Here is an 18745-nt window from a genome sequence, read left to right as displayed (position 1 = left end):
TTCAAAATTTCCCTCGATGTTAGAAATATTCCCTTCAACCTGTTGCTTTATGCTGGAAACCTGGATTTTTCATCCCCTCCTTTAGGTCCAAGATATACCTTTCCAGCTGGCTTACTCTTAACGATCTGGTCAACTTGGCTCAGTTCTGACCTGATGCCAGATATCTGCTGCTTTAATCGATTGGTGACGTCACTAATGTGTGATGAAATTGCATCATTTACTGTAGTAAATTTCAATTCTAGGCCCTGTTCTACACTGTAAACCTATGTGTACACTTGTGCTATCTGCCTGGTTAAAATTGAGCTTGAGAAATTTTGCCTGAAAGTTTGTCTTTTACATCTGAAATTTTGTTATTTCCTTTTGAAATATGATCTGCAATCTGTCCTGTTAGGCCTGAATTGACACCTGATATTGTGTTATTTAGTGCTGCATCATGGTCATTAGGTTAGAACACATTTTGGGAATATTTACCTCATCTTCCGATGTTTTGTGAGCATTTTCGTTGACTTTGATGAAAAACGTTTCGGAATCTTCTCCTTTTTCCACGAGATTTTCCGTAGCCGTGCCTGTAGCTATTTCTTCTTCCCGTTCGGTGGAAGATTCCTCTTGGTAAGTTTATCTTTGAGCTGCTTCAGCGACATATTCTCTAGTATTACTTGCATTTTGATCTACTACACTCGTATTCGCTCGTAAATTTTTACGTCCTGTCCCATGGTCGCCAGTTAATGTGCTCACAAAGACGCACACGAATTGCTGTCAGTTGGTACCACTATTTATTCAAATCTATTTACAAATTAAATGCACATGACCTTAATCACTTTTTCACAAACAAAACATTTCACTTCGAGAATATCAACAAGCCGCCATATTAAACAACTGCCTATCACTTCGATATGGAGGTAGCAACCACTGCAGGTCACAAGTATATTCTTGCTACACTATAACTCTACTAAACAATAACTTGTCTCTACCATGGGGACCACCTCCTTATATATGTGCCTCGCCAGGCTTCTAGAAAGATATGCCACAACAGACCTTCTCATAAATTCTAGTGCATAAAGCCCAAATATAATGTAAAGAATATTCTCCATAGTTCTTGTCTTACCTAGTGCCATTCGGGATATTACAGTGTGTTTCACAATTCTGTAGTGGATTACAAATCATACATACAGGTAAGAATAAATTATATAATATTTATTTACAGGTATTTACGTTAACTGAACTCATACTAACATTTATGTACAGCACATGTTTCATGATATAACCTCACAAACGCAATCGTATCGTCATAATGATACAAATACTAACTGGATGCAATCAATCAATCAATCAATCAATACTGATCTGCATTTAGGGCAGTCGCCCAGGTGGCAGATTCCCTATCTGTTGCTTTCGTAGCCTTTTCCTAAATGATTTCAAAGAAATTGGAAATTTATTGAACATCTCCCTTGGTAAGTTATTCCAATCCCTAACTCCCCTTCCTATAAATGAATATTTGCCCCAGTTTGTCCTCTTGAATTCCAACTTTATCTTCATATTGTGATCTTTCCTACTTTTATAAACGCCATTCAAACTTATTCGTCTACTAATGTCATTCCACGCCATCTCTCCGCTGACAGCTCGGAACATACCACTTATTATAATCTATTAGCTTCATTTCCGTATTGATCAGTATCACAGTATAAAGATAATTTAAAAGTCACCACCTTATCAATACACAGATTTATTTACTTCAAAATTGAATTGAAGGTGGTGACTTTTAAATTATCTTTATACTGACATACCACTTAGTCGAGCAGCTCTTCTTCTTTCTCTCAATTCTTCCCAACCCAAATTTTGCAACATTTTTGTAACGCTACTCTTTTGTCGGAAATCACCCAGAAGAAATCGAGCTGCTTTTCTTTGGATTTTTTCCAGTTCTTGAATCAGGTAATCCTGGTGAGGGTCCCATACACTGGAACCATACTCTAGTTGGGGTCTTACCAGAGACTTATATGCACTCTCCTTTACATCCTTATTACAACCCCTAAACACCCTCATAACCAAGTGCAGAAATCTGTACCCTTTATTTACAATCCCATTTATGTGATTACCCCAATGAAGATCTTTCCTTATATTAACACCTAGATACTTACAGTGATCCCCAAAAGGAACTTTCACCCCATCAACGCAGTAATTAAAACTGAGAGGACTTTTCCTATTTGTGAAACTCACAACCTGACTTTTAACCCCGTTTATCAACATACCATTGCCTGCTGTCCATCTCACAACATTTTCGAGGACACGTTGCAGTTGCTCACAATCTTGTAACTTATTTATCACTCTATAGAGAATAACATCATCCGCAAAAAGCCTTACCTCCGATTCCACTCCTTTACTCATATCATTTATCAATTCTGATCAATTCCAGCCGCTTTTCTAGTTTTCAACTTTTGTATCTAATTGTAAATGTCATTGTTATCATATGTAAATTTTATTACTTCTTTGGCCTTAGTCTCCACCTCTATCTCGACATTATCCTTGTAACCAACAATCTTTACATACTGCTGACTGAATACTTCTGCCTTTTGAAGATCCTCACATACACACTCCCCTTGTTCATTAATTATTCCTGGAATGTCCTTCTTGGAACCTGTTTCTGCCTTAAAATACCTATACATACCCTTCCATTTTTCACTAAAATTTGTATGACTGGCAATTATGCTTGCCATCATGTTATCCTTAGCTGCCTTCTTTGCTACATTCAATTTTCTAGTAAGTTCCTTCAATTTCTCCTTACTTCCACAGCCATTTCTAACTCTATTTCTTTCCAGTCTGCACCTCCTTCTTAGTCTCTTTATTTCTCTATTTAATAAGGTGGGTCTTTACCATTCCTTACCACCCTTAATGGTACAAACCTGTTTTCGCATTCCTCAACAATTTCTTTAAACCTATCCCAGAGTCTGTTTACATTTTTATTTACTGTTTTCCACCGATCATAGTTACTTTTTAGAAACTGCCTCATGCCTGCTTTATCAGCCATATGGTACTGCCTAACAGTCCTACTTTTAAGACCTTCATTTCTATCACATTTATTTTTAACTACCACAAAAACAGCTTCATGATCACTAATACCATCTATTACTTCAGTTTCCCTATAGAGCTCATCTGGTTTTATCAGCACCACATCCAGGATATTTTTCCCTCTGGTTGGTTCCATCACTTTCTGAATCAGCTGTCCTTCCCATATTAACTTATTTGCCATTTGTTGGTCATGCTTCCTGTCGTTCACATTTCCTTCCCAATTGACATCTGGCAAATTCAGATCTCGCGCTACAATCACATTTCTTTCCATGTCGTTTCCCACATAGCCGACTATCCTATCAAATAATTCCGAATCCGCGTCAGTGCTACCCTTTCCCGATCTGTACACTCCAAATATATCAAGTTGCCTATTATCTTTAGAAATGAGCCTTACACCTAGAATTTCATGTGTCTCATCTTTAACTTTTTCGTAGCTTACAAATTCTTCTTTCACCAGAATGAACACTCCCCCTCCCACCCTTCCTATCCTATCTCTACGATACACACTCCAGTGCCGTGAGAAAATTTCTGCATCCATTATATCATTTCTCAGCCATGATTCAACTCCTATTACAATATCTGGTAAATATAAATCTATTAAATTACTTAATTCTATTCCTTTCCTTACAATACTTCTACAGTTCAACACTAACAATTTTATGTCATCCCTACTTGATTTCCAGTTCCCTGTTCTATCACCGCTCCCTAGGCCATCCTGTTTCCCTGAATGTACCTCCCTATTACCCTTCCAAACAAATTTCCTAACTTATACGTACCACTGCGGTTTAAATGAAGGCCATCTGAGCGCAGATCCCTATCTCCTACCCACCCATTAGGATCTAGAAATTTCACTCACCGTTTCCCACATACCCACTTCATAGTCTCATTTAAATCCCCAATCACCCTCCAGTCAGTATCCCTTCTATACAGTATTCCACTAATAACAATCTCCGCTTTCTTAAACTTCACCCGTGCTGTATTTACCAGATCCCACACTTCATAGCCATATGTACAAGTAATAATAATAATAATAATAATAATAATCATAATGATCATAAAAAAATAATAATAATTATTATTATTCAAGCTTGGTACTTGCATTATTTACTCATGGGTGAGAATATTATTTTCAAGTTATATCTTTTTACTAGTGATGGGCAGTCTGAGACTAGATCTCGAGATTTCTCGAGACTAGCGCAGGTATTACTTCTCGCGAGAAATTTCAAGAGATCTCGAGAGCGCTGTCCCCGCATTGTGCGGCGAGCAGCGTGTCGTAGGCCTACAGGTGTCGGAGCTGAACGTCGTTTGTGCTGAGTATGCGAATGGCCAACCACAGGCCTTCTGCATTTAGTAAATACGCGTCAACAAGCGACTAGGGCGTTCATTTCTAACGAGCTCTATTTTGACGCAGTATAACATAATTATAAAGGATACGCATTCTGGCATTGTATGTAGTGTTAGGTGCACGAATGAGTGGTTTAAGTACAGAACGTGACAGCTACTGTAGGTATACGTACCTGGATACTAGAGGCGTGCATTATTCGAACTCGAGACGAGGCAAGATGCGCCTTACTGCATATACAACCACCATTACGCATGAGCAGAATGTGTAATCTAAAATGCTTCAGTTTGCTCCAATTCTTTCGACGGGTTGGTGTGCATCGTTATCAGACCCTACATGCAATAACGTGTGACCACTGCTTGTGTTTACCGATATTTTGGTGACGAAGGAAATAACTCCGTAGAATGTTATACAGTATTCCCCTCATAATTAGGTACTTCGATATATGACGGTGCAATGTAAAATAGTAGGGCCTACTAGTTGTACGCGACAACTTGAAGACGATGTTCATAACGTAAGTTAAGTTGTGTGGATGTCGGTTATTTTGAAGAGATGTCACATAGCACAGCCCTAGGTGTGATTTATTCAAAAGAAAAACTTCTTGGATGATCCAACACTTAAAAGTATATACGAGGAGGAATAGTTACAGAACACCTCTGGCCCCGTCTGAATCACAAGAAGCTACCCTGCCGCCGATTATGAGGCATCCAGGTAGGTTTACATCCTAATAACAGTTGCTAACACATTATACGGGTTATTCAGCTAAGAAGTCCACCTGAAATAACTCCTGAACAGTTTAAGATACTGGCATTCTGTCTTCACTTTCATTAATGGTATTAAGGAGCTCATAGTTCAACATGCAGTGCTTTCCTAGGCTTTTGACAAAATTTATCGTCACACGTTTCCAAATGAGAACTGCTGATGAAAACTATCAAGCGTACACACGTAGTTACTGGGACGTCACACAGCTCACAGCACACGAGAATCGGTCTCAAGAGAGTTGCCCATCACCCCTGCTGAAAGAATTGGAGCAAAATCGGGCATTTTAGATTACACATTTCACTCATGTGTAATGAGGGTGGCATATGTAGCAAAGCACATCTTCCCTGTCTCAAGTTCGAATAATGCACGCCTCTAGTATCCAAGTAGGTGTACATCCTATCTGCAGTTATTCACAAATGATGCAGCGTTATTCAGCTAAGATGTCCACCCCAAATATGTCGTGAACAGTTTAAGATACTGACATTCGTTTTTCACTTTCGTTAATGGTATTAAGAGGTTCATAGTTGAACATGCAGTACTTTTCCAGGCTTTTGACAAAATGTATTGACTCACACGTTTTGATATGAGAACGTTATATCACGCAATAAGTGCCAATGATATACTATCAAGTTTACAATCGTAGTTACTGGTACGTCGCACAGCTCGCACTACAGGAGGATCGGTCTCGAGATATGCGACGTCATTCTCGAGAGTCTCGAGCGAGAACATTGCCCATCACTACTTTTTACCACACTTGCTTCAAAGTTCTGGTCACATCCTAGTTTTTTGTCCCACACAGCAGTTCAAATTTTTATATTTCCCTTTTTTCTCTTTATTACAGACATCGGTCTGATCTGTATCGACAGAACACCTACTGAGCCACTATCTATTTCTACAATAACTATTGATGTCCCTCTCAATCACTCACAAGTGTACACAAGTTATTTGTTAAGATCAAACAAGTCAAGATTGGACTCCACACAATAACTCACCAATTCAAAACCAAGGCACAACACAAGTGTTTTCTTACCTTAACTTGATATCTTTGAATGTTTAATGTTTTTATTATGTCAAGGTCTAAATTCATTGTACAATATTTGTGATGTACAGACATAAGTGCCACCAAGTTTTCTATCAGAGATTGATTTTAAAGTGTATCTTTTTATAGATGTCTGTTTGTTCATGGTCTTTTATGTTGTGCCAGTTTTTTTAAATCTTTACAGCTGATGATGGCCCAAGCGGCCGAACCCGGTCTCGTGTACTAATTATATGACAATGTAACTGATTTTTCACCAAATAAAGTTACATGTTTTATTAGTGTGTTTTTATTGATGCTCCAGATACATGTTAGCTGTTACCTTGCATCTCTCAGACAGTCCGTTGGTTTGATCTACCTTGTAAGGTATGGACAACACTCAGTCGATTGAGAACAGGGTATGGAAGATGTGGAGACTCACTCTTCCAATGGGGAGTGCAATCCTTACCAGCATGTGACTGCAGCGCACCACGGCAGACCATTCAACATGTTAGAGAAGACTGCAGAAATAGAGCTTACGGAGGAGAGTATGATGAATTCCTAACCGCAACCTCGTATTCAATCAGATACATCCAAGAACTAGTCGTTTGTTTATAGTCATGAATGTATTTATGTTTGTCAGCATGTATACAAAAAGTCATACACTAAAAAAGATTGTGGTATTGAATAAGTGGACCCATTTTACCTACCAATTGTAAAAATGTTGTATATAAGGAAATCCTTCACTAAATATATACCCATTGACTGTCATGTTTTGACAGGTTTCAACTAGTACTTTATTATTTCACCACCTAGTTATGTATTTGCTTTTCTAATGTGCAAGATCACGATCTTCAATTGACTTTCGTAAATAACCTTCTATCCCTTTTTACTGAAGTAGACAAGTTCCACACAGAATCTACTGCCTACCTTTTACACCACAGTCAGAAGGAAGCATGGATTATAACCGATATCAAGGCCACAATTTGTGAAAGTTGGTAGCTATGGCAGACAATTAAGAATTATTCAAAGGGAATAATGAGTGGTAACAGATGGCCAGAAAGGTGAGAGTTTTTTTTATTAATCTGCAATTTGCTTTACATAGCACCAACACATCTAGGTCTTATGGTGACAATGAGACAGAAAAGGGCTAGGAATTGGAAAGAAGCGACCATAGCCTGGTGTGAATATGGAAAACCATGGAAACCCATCTTCAGAGCTGCTAACAATGGAGCTCTGCCAAATACAAGATGATAACTACGTGACCCAAACCGCGCAACCACTCACTCGGTTGAGAGAGGTATATGCTGTGTTATGCTTTGAGGTATGGTAGGTATATAACAAATGAATGAACTATCTTAAAATATGCAAAACTTCCATTTACAAATTAAAAAGTAAATAAATAAATAAATAAATAAATAAATAAATAAATAAATAAATAAATAAAGGGATAAGGGGAAATGATGAAATAAATTACAGGTTCTTAGGAAGTGTTTAGAATGCAGTATATCTTTCATAGAAATTAATTTAACTGCTTTGTAGTGTATTTAAATATACAGTATATTTCTTTGTACAATATTTACATCTCAATATGTATTGAATAACTGGCCATTAAGTACAGACACTGTGTTTGCAGTACTGTTACACTGGAGTATAATGAAGATCAATATTTCCATTCATTTTCTGATGGTAGTTGATAATCAGTATTGTTTGTTGAGTGTATTATCAATCAAATTAAGAAACTAGAGGTTAAATTTAAATGAACTATTCTGCAATGTTTCTGTTAGAGTAGGGCTAACAGTAAATATGTATGGAATTGGCAGGATGTATGTGCAAAGACATAAATTAACATGAACCAAGCATCAAAATACTTAGGTCATTCCATGTAAGATAAAATCACAGATGTTAATAACTAATTAGTCCACTTGTTAAGAATCACAAAGCCACTTAAGTCTTAGCTGGATTCATGACATAGTATTACATAAAGATTATCTGGTCCAAGGAGAAATGATGGACAGTAAAGTACATTATATAGGAACATTGTAAATAATGTAATTAAGAGCAGAAATATGATTTTGATCAATATTATACAACCAAGCTTTGTCATTAAGGCAGGACTTAAGAAATATAATTTTATCAAATCCACCACATTCATGGAATCTTTCAATCAAGTATTTTCATTGGTTTCCAAAATGGACTTTATCTGAGCAGAAACTTTTAAAACGGTACTCTACACGAGCATCAGTGATTCAAAACTATCACAGCACAGGAAGAAATTCTTTCATGGTATATATACCATAGTGGATCAATGACAAAGATGCTGAACGGAGACTACGCTAATTTAAGCACATAAGTATTTGCAATAAATATACCTTAAGTTCTCATATGAACGACCTATTTTGGATTATCACAAAAGTTTGGGTAAAACATAGCCTAATCCAATACTTTTTCAGTTTGCTCAGTACATCTGTTATCAAGTTACTGTGCTGTATAAAAAAATCCTTGCATCTATTTATTTCATTACTTTTACTTCAAGGCTGGATGTACAATGTACTTGTTTAATATATATTTACATAGGATGAAATAAATAAACAATAGATACCGACTTCGTACTGTTATGTTAAGATCATAAATACAGTTTTTTACAGCAGGGTAGAAATGTAATGCATATCCTACTTATCAACATAATAAATGTATTATTTATTCTCAGACTAATATTAGAGAAAATATGTACACATTTTCCACAATTACTTCACTTCATTAAATTATACAGTCTCATTGAATTCTTAAAACTAGGTTCTAACATCAAGAGTCTTAAACCAAACAAATACAAAGTAAAATCACTTAAACAAGAAACAGTTATCTTTATTATGGTATTCATAATAAAATGATTGGTGAGCAGTAAGTACTTCTGTTGAAACATTAACAAACTATTGTGTCTATGGAACTAGACTTCCAACATTATATGTAGTTCATCTTGTGCAAAAGTTCATTCAGAAGTGGGAGGTTCTGGAAAAATATCAAGATACACTATAGTTAAATAAAACACAATGTAATAGGGCATAATATGAAAAATATACTCTTAACATACCTTATCTTAAGTTTGGGTTAAATACATATTCAGAGAACTCTTATTAACACAAACTACACAAAATATGACCTACAGTAACAAGTGTAAAAAGCACTTACAAATACAAATTTAAGAATAACTGTGAAATATAACATCCATCATGATCAAGGAACATTCTGTTTCACTTTTAAAGCTATACCATGCTAATGCTTACCTGAGTTATAATGTTAACTATTTATTGTATGGCTTTTAGTGCTGGGAGTGTCCTACGACATATTTGGCTTGCTTGGTGTAGGTCTTTTGTTCATGGGTGACCAGCATGTCTGGATGTGGGACTGGGATTTTTATGATGATAAGTAGGGCTCAGATTTTTATGACGTCATTTTTTTTTTACCTTTGATCGTTTTTCCATACTTGACTTAATGTAAGCACATTTCTAACATATGTGAATAAAATGAAGCAGTATTTTGGTCATATAACATATTTTTAGTCATACTTATGTAGTATTTAAAATGAAATTAGAGCTTTACCCTCAATAAGAACAAACTGTCAGAGATTTTCAGATGATTTAGCTCTCTCAGCCCGCGACTTGAAAAAAGTTTGTGACCAGATCACCAGTCTCAAAAAAAAAAGGGGGGGGGGGGGGGCTTACAAATATTCTTCAGAAAAACTGAGATCATGCCCATGAAACCCCAAAGCATAAATAAAATCTCCATAAATGATTACAAAATTAACATAGTTCTTCAATTTTAATATTTGGGAGAAATCATCACATACAAATGAGAAAGAAACATGGATAAATAGAACTAACAAAATGAAAAAAGGCCCAATTTCTAACCTGGCTAACAAAATAAGAAGTGCCTGTCAATAGACACTAAGACGCTATATAAAACCGTAACTCTCCTCGAAGCCACTTACTCTTGTGAAACCCTGTTTGAAATTAAAAACAAAAACCTGATCTGTTCCTCTAAACTGAAAGTAGAATCATCAGAACATGCATAAATAAAAAAATACTAGGTTGTAGTTATCCAATCACCAGCACAAAGAAGATTAAGAAGAAGAAGAAGAAGAAGAAGAAGAAATGTTGGATTTCTTTCACAACTTGCAACTTCCAGGAAATCAGCTTTTATGACAACTAGAGGTGAGAAATCTTGGAAAGAAGACAGGTGGGCAATGGATCCATGAAATTCAAGATGATCTCAAAGCAGTTTGACTCAAGACACCAGATGCAGAGAACAAAAATAAAATTAACACACTTCTTAAGACTCTCACATTTGCAGGGGCTATAGTGATTTCAGACTAATTGAAAAAAATTATGATTGGAACGAATGAAAAAGTACTGAGCAGATCACAAGAATCAAACAGTACAACCTTCAAAGAGAAAGTGAACGTGGAACGACTCACGTGCTCCAATGTGGCCAATAAAGTTAATAATAATAATAATAATAATAATAAGTTAAACTTTCACCAGATATTGTTCTAAACATCATTTCACGATGCTTGTGCAGCTAATCACCAGGGTTTACCAATCTTTACTTGGTTAGTGGGATTTACCAGGAATAAGCTGTCAAAGCCTGCTGGTGAAAGGTTCCACCTAATCTATATACAAAATAAGAGTTCTGTCTGCACACTGCTCAGTATTAAAAAAGAATGGTATTTCTATGTCGGTTATGTCCACAGTACCAAGGAAATGCACTTTTTTATTTTCTGTCATCTCTGTATGTATATATACATGCGCCATGAGGAAATGGCTCAAGAGAATTTAATGAAAATTGGTATGTAAAGTCAGGGAATAAGGCATACAATCTAAACTATAAATAATTTTATTCACACTGAGTGAGATGGTAGTTTATGAGGAGGCTTAAAATTCAATTCTAAAAGATCTGTTATTAGTGGCCCTATCAATAAATTCCTACATTACTACAGCTATATAGAATTAAATTTCTGATCATTTATGTCATATATTTTTACTGTACTGGCTATGATAACAGACATATTCATGAACTTTGATTTTTGCTGCTAAGTCCACATCAATGCCGAGCCATGAGAAAATGGGTGAATATAATTTAATGAAAATCGATATGTAAAGTTGGGGAATAAAGCATACAGTCTAGGCTATAAACTTTATTCATGCTGAATGAAATGGTTGGTGGTTTAGAGGAAGCATCTAAAATTTAATTTTTAAATACGATACCTATGTTATTGGTGCTGTGTGCCCGCGGGACGAAATGCTCAGCGTGACCACCCCTGTTATAGAGGGTGGAGATTTTGAGCCTGCATGGTTTACAAGTGAAATTTTTCTGTTTCATGTCTACAATGTTCACGCTCAAATTGTGCAACAGCAACTGCAGTAGTTATGCACCAGCGAGTGCAGTCTTCTGCAACGATCTACCAAGTACTTGGATCAATGCCAGTGCTCCTGAATGTCTTCTTAATCTGATCTTTATAGCACTTCAGACGGGCACCATGGTGTCTCCTGCCTGCACTGATTTTGTCACGGGTGAACAACGTAGTGGAAGTGGAAAATGTTTATATTGAAGACCTTATTTGTAAAGAGTGGTGATAATGTTTTATTTGTAACGACCTAACCTGTACAGTGTAATATTTGTAACATATGTACTTGTAAATAGTAGATTTCAGTTCTGTACTTACTGGAAGTATCTAGAAAATTGTTACATGAATTTTTGAACAGGGTGTGTTGCCTTTTGTTGGTTATGTGTTCTAGAAGGCATTTTCTAACTATTCTGGAAATGGAAGATTCGCGAACATGCGTATTCGAGAAACTTGTTTAAAGTTCGCGACTGTAGTAGTAGGAATTGTGATTGGTGAACCTAGGTGGCGATAGGCAGACTCATGCATTCTGATTGGCTACTCCAAGGCCAGGGTTTACCCTTATATAGAGTGCGAGGCAGCATTTCGTCGTCTTGTCTTGGCCTGGTCTGCCTTAGTCTGTCTTGGTCTGTCTGAAGTTTTATGTCGTGTGCGACGCCTCACTACTGGGATGGGCCACCTTCGGGTAAGCACTCTTGCATTCCGTTCCGGCTAAAATTTCCGCAATGTTCGGTTGCTATTTCGTATAGGAGTCTGCCCTAGCCTAAACCTAGATTCGCCAAATTTATTATTTATGACGCCTTAGCTTTTCAGCTGGGCTTGCCTGTTTGTTTTCGAGGCATTCCCATTTCTTGTTTCACTAAATATGTAGATTGTAGTTTAATATATTTACCTTGCAGTTTGCCTCTGGTAGTTCAGTGTCTCTTGATGTACGCTAGAGTTTTGGAGAGTACGTTTACTTCACTGTAAACTGCATTCTACAACTGCATTTGTAACTAGATATATAGCTGGTTTGAAATTATCAAAGTACCTCTAAGTTATGTGTACCACAGAGCATATAGTTTGTAAGTTGCAAGTTGGCGGATTTTGTTCGGAATGTATTTGTAAATTACATTTTTCAAATTTAAGGATCACGGCGAATTATTTCGAAAAACGCAATCTAAGCCATGTCCATGCCCTCGGTAGGTCGTAGCTCCTTCCACCTTCCTGGTTTATTGCCCACTAGTTGGCCCTACTGATATTTACGTATGTTATTTTCTGCGGAGATCTGCGTAGTTCCAACTGATGTTCAACTGTGTGTGAAGTTTTTTGGTACTGCGTAAAGGCACCATTTCCCCCCCCCCCTTATTGTGTTTAGTGCTTTGTTTTGTGTAACCACTGTAGTAGCGGTTACAGATTTCACTACACACTATTCACTATGGTGGCCTCTATACTGTTCATCTCTGCCCTCTCTAGAACTGTTGTGTTTGGAATGTAGTCATCCCATTTGATGTTCATAATATATCCGAGCTGTTGATGGAAGCATTCTAGATTCTTGTCATCAGAGCAATATATACAGTATATACATTTTTACAATCTGCTTTACGTCGCACCAGCACAGATAGGTCTTGTGACGATGATAGGACAGGAAAGGAGTGGGAAGGAAGCGGCTGTGGCCTTAATTAAGGTACAGCCTGGTACATTTGCCTGGTGTGAAAATGGGAAACTACGGAAAAACGTGTTCAGTGCTGCCAACAGTGGGGTTCGAACCCACTATCTCCTGAATGCAAGCTCACAGCTGCAGACCCCTAACTGTACGGCCAACTCGCTCGGTCACAATGGTATAGAGTCCAGGTTCTGCATCCATATAGCAAGGTGGAGATGACAACTGCTCGATACACCATCGATTATGTATATATTTTTAGATCTTTATTCAGGAAGACCCAATGTGTAAAACATCCGAAAGCTACATGGGCAGCATGTATTTTGTTCTCCACTGCACAGTTACCGGAGAGAATACTTCCTAAATAAAGGAAATGATCTACGAGTAGAAATACTGAAAATTGGAATGGCAGGTCCAGAAGCTGGCTGTGCAAGTACCTTTTTTTTTTAGGAATGTTGATGGTCAGGCCAAATCGTTCGAATGACCTAGTGAAATAGTTTTAAACAACATTTACTGCTCATCAGGTGTATGAGCTGGAGAAGCGTTATCATCCATATAATGTAGTTCAGTTTCATGTGTGAGACTAGTAAGTCTTTCTGATCAGAGTCTGGCCTAATTGAATTTCCCTCCATCAAGCCTATATTTAAATTCTACACCTGCGTTTTTCTCATATGATGTCATGTAGAGCATGGCTGCCGGGTACAAGGCAAAAAGTGTTGGTGCAAGTACACAACCTTTCTTAAGCCCATTTCTGAAATTTCATTTTGGTACTATACTTGTCCAAACATATTATCATGGAGTTGTCTTGCACAGAAGAACGTATCAGTAGTGCATCTTGACGGATTGAACCCTTCTCAGACACTATCTGGAGACTATTCCACTGAATTCAAGCAAATATTTTACCAGCTATGGAGAGTAGGGATGGTTATTACCACAGATGCTTCGATCGCCTTTTTTTGAAGATGGTGACAATGCTGGAATTCTTCATGTCAGCAGGGACCTTGCAAGATCCCCATATCAGTATGATGAGGGAGAAAAGCCTCCACTTTGGACGAGTTCAACAAGAATGTTGTCAGCTCCAGGAGCCTTTCTTTGTTTTACATTATCAAGAACCTTTCAAAATTCCTGAAAAGTAGGTGGGATTGCCCTCCAAGGTTGTGAAGGATGTTGTGGCACACGTTGGAGGAAGTCTTCAGCAGAAGAACTGCAAATTCGAAAGCAAGCTGAAGTGATTCTTCCAGCGATTCAAGATGTCCTGAAAATCGTAGTACTGTTGGCAGCTTTCAGGGTGCCTGATGAGGAACGAACAGGTCTGTACATCTTTTTTACTCTAGCATAAAATTTCTGTACGTCTCTGGCATCATATAGATTTTGGAGTTCCTTAGTCTTTTGTTTCCACCAGTTGTTTTTGATTACTCTTATCTCAGTCTGACATTTTTGCTTGAGCTCTTGATAACATGCTTTCTTCTCTCCAGGGTAAAGACTGTCGGGTGTTGAAATGGGAAATCATCTGTAACTAACTGTTAGGACTAAATGCATTTTTTTATGCTTAGTGTTTTAATTTTTAAATAATACTTTCAATGTTTTAACACACTGACGACCGGCCCCGGAGATCTCCATAGTACTGCGGCCAGCAGTTGTTGATGGCCCCCAGAGATCTCCATTTCTTCGCACGGGTATTGTTTTTAATTGTTGTGCTATCTGTTGGCTATAATTTTAACTACTTTCAATCATGTCATTGAATAGAGGGATCGTAGATTTCAGTGTCGTATTTTTTATTGTGTCCGGCCCCGCGGTGTAGGGGGCAACGCGTCCGCCTCGGCCCTGGGTTCGATTCCCAGCTGGGTCATGGGTTTTTAATTATAAATTATTAATATCCCTGGCCTGGGGACTGGGTGTTTGTGTTGTCCTTAATGTTCCATTCCTCATATTAGACACTCTACACTTCCGCAATTACAATTATAGGCAGGTTCATATCATATGGTGCAAGTAGTGGCAAAATATGTACAGAGGTCAACGCCACGGATAAATAGCATTTTGAAAAAAAAAATTACGGTCTTTGTAGCCATGAAAATTTTGTAAATACACGGGTGTTCTTATGCGCCGAGAATCATTGTACAATATGACGTGCCCATGGCAACATGCCCTATATGAAGACAATCGATTTCAACATTTATATGCAGAATCGTTATCTGATGTGACACATAGGTGATGAGCCCTGAGAATTCTCAGTTTCTCAGCTGACAGTAGGTGACGGGCTTCTCGCTTTGATTCACTTTGTATTTACTTCATTACTGATGAAATTGTGGGCGAGATTATGAGTTCCAAACAGTGTAGTCATGGAATATAAATTATTCTGCAACTTTATTTCTTTAAACCTTCATGTATTTAACAAAATAATGTCTGATATGTACAGCTATTCCCTGGAACACCCGTGCAGATGTAAACATGGTGCGGCGTATTCAGTTGCCGACGTCTACCGATAAGTGTGATTGTGTACAGACTGGTTATAATAGGTACCGAGTGACAGAGAATTAGATATATCTAATGATTAACGGCTAACACTAAACGGGGAGTAGCCATAAAGGGGAAATCCTTGCATACATGAAAAGAATGAGTGTACGAATGGCACAAATATGGCATTATACTACACTGTGCTTAGAAAGATTATTGAATGGAGCCACATACGGCATTGCTTTCAGAAGTTATCACATTGTACAGACTACAATGCAACCTAGTGAGTACATGTTCCAAGTTTGAGGTCGATATCTTGAATACATTTCGAGTTACAGTAGTTTGAGTGCAACAGTGTAATTTCTTTCTCGGAAGCTTGAACTATCCGGTCTGCATGGGGTAGCAGCCTCCATTCGGCGCCCGTCTTCAATGTGTTAAATCATATTTTGGTCCTTTCAGGGCATAAATGCATGCATATTTCAAGACTTTTTAGGTCATAGAAATCTGAGCCCTAATAATGATGTAGGGAGAAGGTGAAACTCAGTGTTAGCACATAGCCTACTCCAGTCGAATAACACCAAGTGTTCTGGTGAAATCTTAATGTCGCCATCCGATGGTCGAATCACCATCAACAGTGCCATATGCCCTCACTTCAGATGAACAATGCGGAGAAGGTTGGAAATGAACCCAGACTTTTGGTACACAATCTAGTTATTAGAAATTGTATACCACCCATATCTCCTACCCTGTCAGCCAACTTCCTGATGATGAAAATGTTTTCCAATGGGTAAAAAAACCAGCTAATCAGGGTAACAGACCAAATAGACTCAATGCCTTAACAACGATGTGTAAAATCTGACTTGAGCTCACACAATTTCACAGAAGGGTTTTAGAGAAAAATATTTTCAGTTATGGTGTAATTATATCTATACTTGCCAATAACAATGCACTGTTGGAATGAATGGTCATTTTCATTCTCTGTTATGAATGTAGGCTGCTCTATCTTCTGCAGTGCATTGTTCGGCTATTTCCCAATTCATATCCAAAAAGAAATATGCCCCCACATGTGAGGCCTAATCGGAATGATTTTGCTGGGAGAATTTTGGTTATAATACTGGTTGTAATACTGGCCAAGCAAACATTTTTAAGTGAAGTAACTAAGTTTTTAAGATTTGAAAATTTAATTATTGAAATTTATATGATCTAAGAATATGTTGTTTGCCAGCGGGGTTAACATCGCACTACCACATCTATGGTTTTTGGCGACAGAAGTATGGGAAAGGTATCCTCCGTGGCCTTTATTAAGGTACAGCCTGGTGTGAAAACGGAAAACAATGGAAAAACATCTTCAGGGCTGATGACGGTGAGATTCAAACCCACCATCTCCCGAATACAAGCCCATAGCTGTGCAACCCTAACCGCATGATTGACTTACTCTGTGATCTAGGAATAATAATTAACACAGAGTCATGGGTTCTGCAGTTATACATGCCAAAGTAAATAAAATGGAGGCACTATATAAAATTACACAATTGATTAACTTTCTCAAGAACATGCCAATCAGACAATTCTGGAGAGAATACCTCTTGATAAAAGATTAATAATAAATACTAACAAAATTGTTCAGTAATCATATTCCCACATTCCTGCAAGAGAATTTAATAGTATTCATACTGTTCCAAGGAATCATTCACTGAATGATTGGGACTATCCTGGTCCATGATCAAAGCTCAAGACATAGAAACTTGAATACCATAATTAGGGGCCGTATTTTTTGGTAATAACGATATGCACGAGTTTTCTTGATATCTTCTTTCTTGTCTATATATGACTTCCCAGGTACTAAAAATACCGTATTTTAGCAAAAGGAACTTGCGAAATATCGCAAAATTTGATTAATTGCGCAAATAATCGCGAAATATACACCATTTGGTGCGAAAAATGCAAAATGACACCAGAAGAGCTCTCCAATAAACGTTTAAATGCTTCTGAGAACTTGACTATTGTAGTTTCCTTCTCATTTGCTTGATAGCGCTGTATATTCCCCACACAAATCCACACAAAGTGGTATGCACTGTGTATCGAATGTACGTGTATTCAGTTCCGCGATCTCTAAGGCAGTCGATAAAAATCAATATGTTATCGATTACAGCAAATAGCGTTGTGGTCGTAACAAGATACAAGACCGGTCGTAGATACAGCAGTGCGCAATGAGAGTTTGTTACTTACGAACCTTTATCGGCAAATGTCCAACATTTAAGTATAAAAATGCCGAAAACTGAAGTCACAACAGGTTTTTCGAGGGCCGAAGAATACAACAGTGAGGGGTTCTATGTATTTGACGTTGCAAGAAAGATTCTAATATATCAATAGTGGACCGGTAATATTCGTAAAGTTGAAACGTAGGCTACGATATACAGTGCAGAGAATCAGAATGAAGCAAATGAACATAATTCCAAGTGGCAAATAACAATCGGCGATACTTTACATATCGTAAAGGTGTTGAAAAATTATAGAGAGCAATTTGTAATAGATACAAAAAAAGCATTCATGCAAGCCAACATGCTTCTAGAAAAATAGGATAATCCTGGCATGAGGAAGAGAATGAATATTAAAGGAAAGATAAATAATACTGTCTTTACTGTAAAATATGATGGTATTGGTAGGCCTATTGTAAATAAATCGCCTGTTTGAGTAGTAATAATGGTATTGTTTTTATGTCCCACTAACCACTTTTACGTTTTCTGGAGACGCCGAGATAGCGGAATGTTGTCCCGCAGGAGTTCTATTACGTGCCAGTAAATTAGTGACACGAGGCTGACGTATTTGAAGGACTTCAAATACCACCGGACTGAGCCAGGATTGAACCTGCCAAATTGGGGTCAGAAAGCCAGCGCTTTAACTATCTGAGCTACTCAGCACCTACCGGGGAAAAAGAGCTTATCCATGAACATCTTCCAGAGCTACATTACTTTGAAAAATGCAATGAAAGCACATCTGGTTGAGGAAGTGAAAGAAGACAGTGTTAGCAAAGTTTTAGGAGGTTTTATAAATGACCACAGTGAA

The 18745-nt window shown here is 37.6% G+C and overlaps 2 protein-coding genes across 3 annotated transcripts in view; one reads left to right on the top strand and one right to left on the bottom strand.

The window, feature by feature from the left end:
- Nucleotides 1-6971, top strand: part of LOC136871828 (tRNA (uracil-5-)-methyltransferase homolog B) — a 132971-nt gene extending 126000 nt beyond the window's left edge. Inside the window, exon 9 of one of the 2 annotated variants that reach the window (XM_068227496.1) lies at nt 6508-6971. The gene's annotated coding sequence lies outside the window, so the exon portion shown is untranslated. Of the gene's footprint in view, nt 1-6008; nt 6451-6507 lie in introns of those variants that run through there. The other variant, XM_067145452.2, reaches the window with a different exon arrangement.
- Nucleotides 6972-7729: 758 nt separating this feature from the next.
- LOC136871827 (E3 ubiquitin-protein ligase PPP1R11) overlaps nt 7730-18745 on the bottom strand; it is a 79956-nt gene continuing 68940 nt past the window's right edge. The window contains exon 4 of the mRNA XM_067145450.2: nt 7730-9191. Within this exon, the coding sequence (XP_067001551.1) occupies nt 9172-9191 (20 nt within the window). The 3' untranslated portion in view covers nt 7730-9171. The remainder of the gene's footprint in view (nt 9192-18745) is intronic.

This window comes from Anabrus simplex, chromosome 4, assembly GCF_040414725.1.
Source record: "Anabrus simplex isolate iqAnaSimp1 chromosome 4, ASM4041472v1, whole genome shotgun sequence".
NCBI lineage: Eukaryota > Metazoa > Arthropoda > Insecta > Orthoptera > Tettigoniidae > Anabrus > Anabrus simplex.
This window is presented reverse-complemented; position numbering and strand designations above follow the sequence as displayed.